The 3,329-nt window shown below is 31.9% G+C and overlaps 1 protein-coding gene across 1 annotated transcript; it reads left to right on the forward strand.

The window, feature by feature from the left end:
- Positions 1 to 791: 791 nt before the first annotated feature.
- On the forward strand, positions 792 to 3,172 carry LOC112457723 (odorant receptor 22c-like). Its single transcript, XM_025020920.1, has 7 exons — positions 792 to 1,100; positions 1,550 to 1,646; positions 1,717 to 2,026; positions 2,140 to 2,239; positions 2,481 to 2,582; positions 2,687 to 2,845; positions 2,971 to 3,172. Exons 1-7 carry the CDS (start codon positions 807 to 809, stop codon positions 3,028 to 3,030), a joined length of 1,122 nt encoding a protein of 373 aa, XP_024876688.1. The 5' UTR covers positions 792 to 806; the 3' UTR covers positions 3,031 to 3,172.
- The last annotated feature ends 157 nt before the right edge of the window (positions 3,173 to 3,329 follow it).

Below are 3,329 nucleotides of genomic sequence, written 5' to 3' on the forward strand. Positions count from 1 at the left end.
ATTTAATTATTACTAGACAATTACCGTTAGATCGTAATAGTGCGTGTAGTGTCTGAAAGTGTTTGTAAATTCGCGGTAGCATTGTGTTCGATGCATATGATTAATTAAGCAGTCTTAGTCTTCCTCGTCCTTATATGGTGGGAAATGTAGTTAAAGGCAAGGCTGTCTAATCAATAAATGTTTGTAAAAATCGCTCCTTTATCCATTTTCCGGGTAGTAATTCATAGTACCTGAGATCCTCGGAAACTTTAATATTGCAAATTTTTCTTGGAAGTCATCTTTTTGACAGAATAACTGTAATGTAAATAAAATAATAATTCGAGAATTGTGTCTTATAGGCTTTGACATTTCCAAAAGCAATATAGCTTCCAAAAGCGAGCTTCAAAGTATGAACTTGAAATAATGTTCGACACATATGTGATTTATTAAAATATTAAATAATATTGCATAACTTATTAAAATTTAAATTTTGCGATATTAAAACTGAAGTTTTATTTACAGTATGTTTTTAATTATATAATGCAATCACTTAGCTGAACATTTAGTATAATTTATGAAATTGTAATTTTTTTATACAACACGATTATACACATTGAGATCCGTTGAGAATCAATGCATCCTGCTTTGAGGGTAGGGTGTATAGCCCTGCTTATATCGTATGCACCGCATGTACATCATCTGGCGCCTCACGATAGTGAGTTATTATAGCGTCTACTCACTGGCAAATTATCTTGGCAAACTTCGAGGGTGATTATATTACCTACGGTTTATACAATGCTAGCTTGAATTTCCGTCGTGTCTTAAACATGGAGGGAAAGGTAACGCTGGATAAAGTAATCGCCTTTCTGAGGGTATACTTGACATTCGCTTGCTGTTGGCCTCTTCCACCGAACGCGACGAAGCTCCAAAGACTCGTTCGCAGTGCCTTCCAGTGTTTTTGCCTCACGAACTCGATAGTACTCGCCATTGCGGCGGTATGGACACTCTACAAGCACAGCGATAATGTGCTTCTAGTGATGAAATTAGGATGCCAATTGAGCGCCATCGTGCAAGTTCCATTACAGCTGATACTCTTTACGATGCAAAACAAACGTTTGCAGGTAGGATTTTTATATTAAAGATTTTATATTAAATTGGTGAAAAAGCCATGCCTCTAATAAAAAATTTAACGAAATCTGTAGTATACATTTCTGTAATTATCTGTAATTATTCTAGCTGTAAACATATCTGTAGTACATATTTCTGCTCAGACTTGTAGAAACTGTTTGTATTTATGTAGGTATAAGATAAACTGTTAAACCAAACGTTTTATTTAACGATTATAAACTATTTGCTTTATAAAATAAGAATATTATTTAAACAGAAATATAGGTGTAAATATTTATAATTTTTTCTACGCTGTTTTTGGAAATTTTGCCGCATAATTATAATTATTACTATATAAAATTAGGACAATTCAAATCAAGACTAACATGAAATCTTTCATTAATAATTTTCGTATTTATAAAATAATGAAAGAATTTAATTAATATAAGCTTTGGCAATGCAGTTTATTATTTTGGAAATGGAGAGTTATTATCAGAGAGCGCAAGAATATGAAAAGGAAATTATTCAACAATATGTCGACAAATGCAAGTTATTTTATGGTATGTACAGCATCAGTTTTAACTATCTATTAAAACAAATTTTTTTAAATAATAAGTCTAATTACTGTAGGTATCATTCTTTGTTGGTTGGCAATGACAGGAATCAGCGTTATAATGACGCCTTTATTTTCGTCACAATCATTTCCAAGTGAGGCGGAGTACCCGTTCGACGTGCAACTTCAACCATTGAAAACTATCATTTACGCGCATCATATATTAATCGCTTATCAATGTGTGATACAAGTTAGCACTAATACCTTTCCTGCTCTCCTACTTTGGTTTGTAGCTGCCAGATTCGACATTTTGTCCGTTCGGTTTCGTACAACGACGAACATCAATGAACTGATAAAATATACGCGTGAACATAGTCTACTACTTAGGTACGTAATATATAGATTTGAAAAGAGAGAGAAAAAAAGGAAAAAATTAAATGTATAATAGTTATGAGACGTAATATAGAACAATTATGCTTTCTAAAAACAAATATTTATAGGTATGCAAGAGAAGTGACGCGTGCAATTCGTTACGTAGCATTATTATGCGTGACTTTTAGTACCGGCGCTGTAATATTCGGTTATCTTACTTTTATGAGTGTAAGTATATATAGTGTATAGTGCATTCGTGTATGAAAGTTCTTATATGTATATTCCGTGAAAAAAGTTTTACTTCATAAAATAATGCTGTATGATTTTCTCATTCGTTTATCCGCTTATGGACAGTGAATTGCTTGGAACTTACTGAAACATTTGTTTCTTGTATAATGCAATACACAGTACATTACATAGTATTATGCGTACATATCATATTATCTTTCCCCATATTTACACATAACAGCGTCAACCATGGTCAGTGAAATGGACGTTTCTTATGATAGCTTTTTGTGGCTTTGTGGAACTCTATATGTATGCCTGGCCAGCTGACAATGTAATGAGCATGGTTAGTTATTTGTATATAAAATAAAATGCATAATTACATGTGGCAGGGATGACAAAATTCCATTTTGTACTTTTTCTAATGTCTTTTTCAAAAATTGTTGTTAGAGTACCAATATAGCGTCTGCCGTCTACGAATCACTATGGTACAGTGACGATCTGATTATGCGGAAGGTTTTAGTACATATCATATTAAGAAGTCAACATCCGGTTACCGTTTCAGTTCCATGTGCATTACCAAACTTGTCTATGAACTATTATGCATCGGTAAGAATTTGTATTATTTTACATTTTTATTATTGCTTTTTACTTCTTAGATTCTTCTTTTAAATTCATTTTTTTTTCTTAGATTTAATAACTATTTTGTATTTAAAAATTTATTATTTTCTTAGTATATCTCGACAGTTTTCTCATACATGGCATTTGTGCGTATCATGATGGGTCAGGAGTAGAAAAACGATCAAATTTTAGGTAAAAATCTACAAATTATATATTTTTGAAATGTCTTCTAGTAGAACTGCAATGATGATGTAATAAAAACGTGTGTATTTATTAGTAAGAATATCCCATAGATATCCATATGGAAAGATCTTATATACACTGGGCAACAAAATTATCGCAACAAAAATTTTCGTCAAAAATTTGCCTAACTTCAAATAAGCACAACTCCGCGAAAAATTGTCATATCTGAAAGTTTTTTTTTTATTTTAAAGGGTGAAGTCTGTACTTTAAGGAACCATAGTCAGATTTT

The sequence above is a fragment of the Temnothorax curvispinosus genome, unplaced genomic scaffold (genome assembly GCF_003070985.1).
Source record: "Temnothorax curvispinosus isolate PA1 unplaced genomic scaffold, ASM307098v1 QBEX01008189.1, whole genome shotgun sequence".
NCBI lineage: Eukaryota > Metazoa > Arthropoda > Insecta > Hymenoptera > Formicidae > Temnothorax > Temnothorax curvispinosus.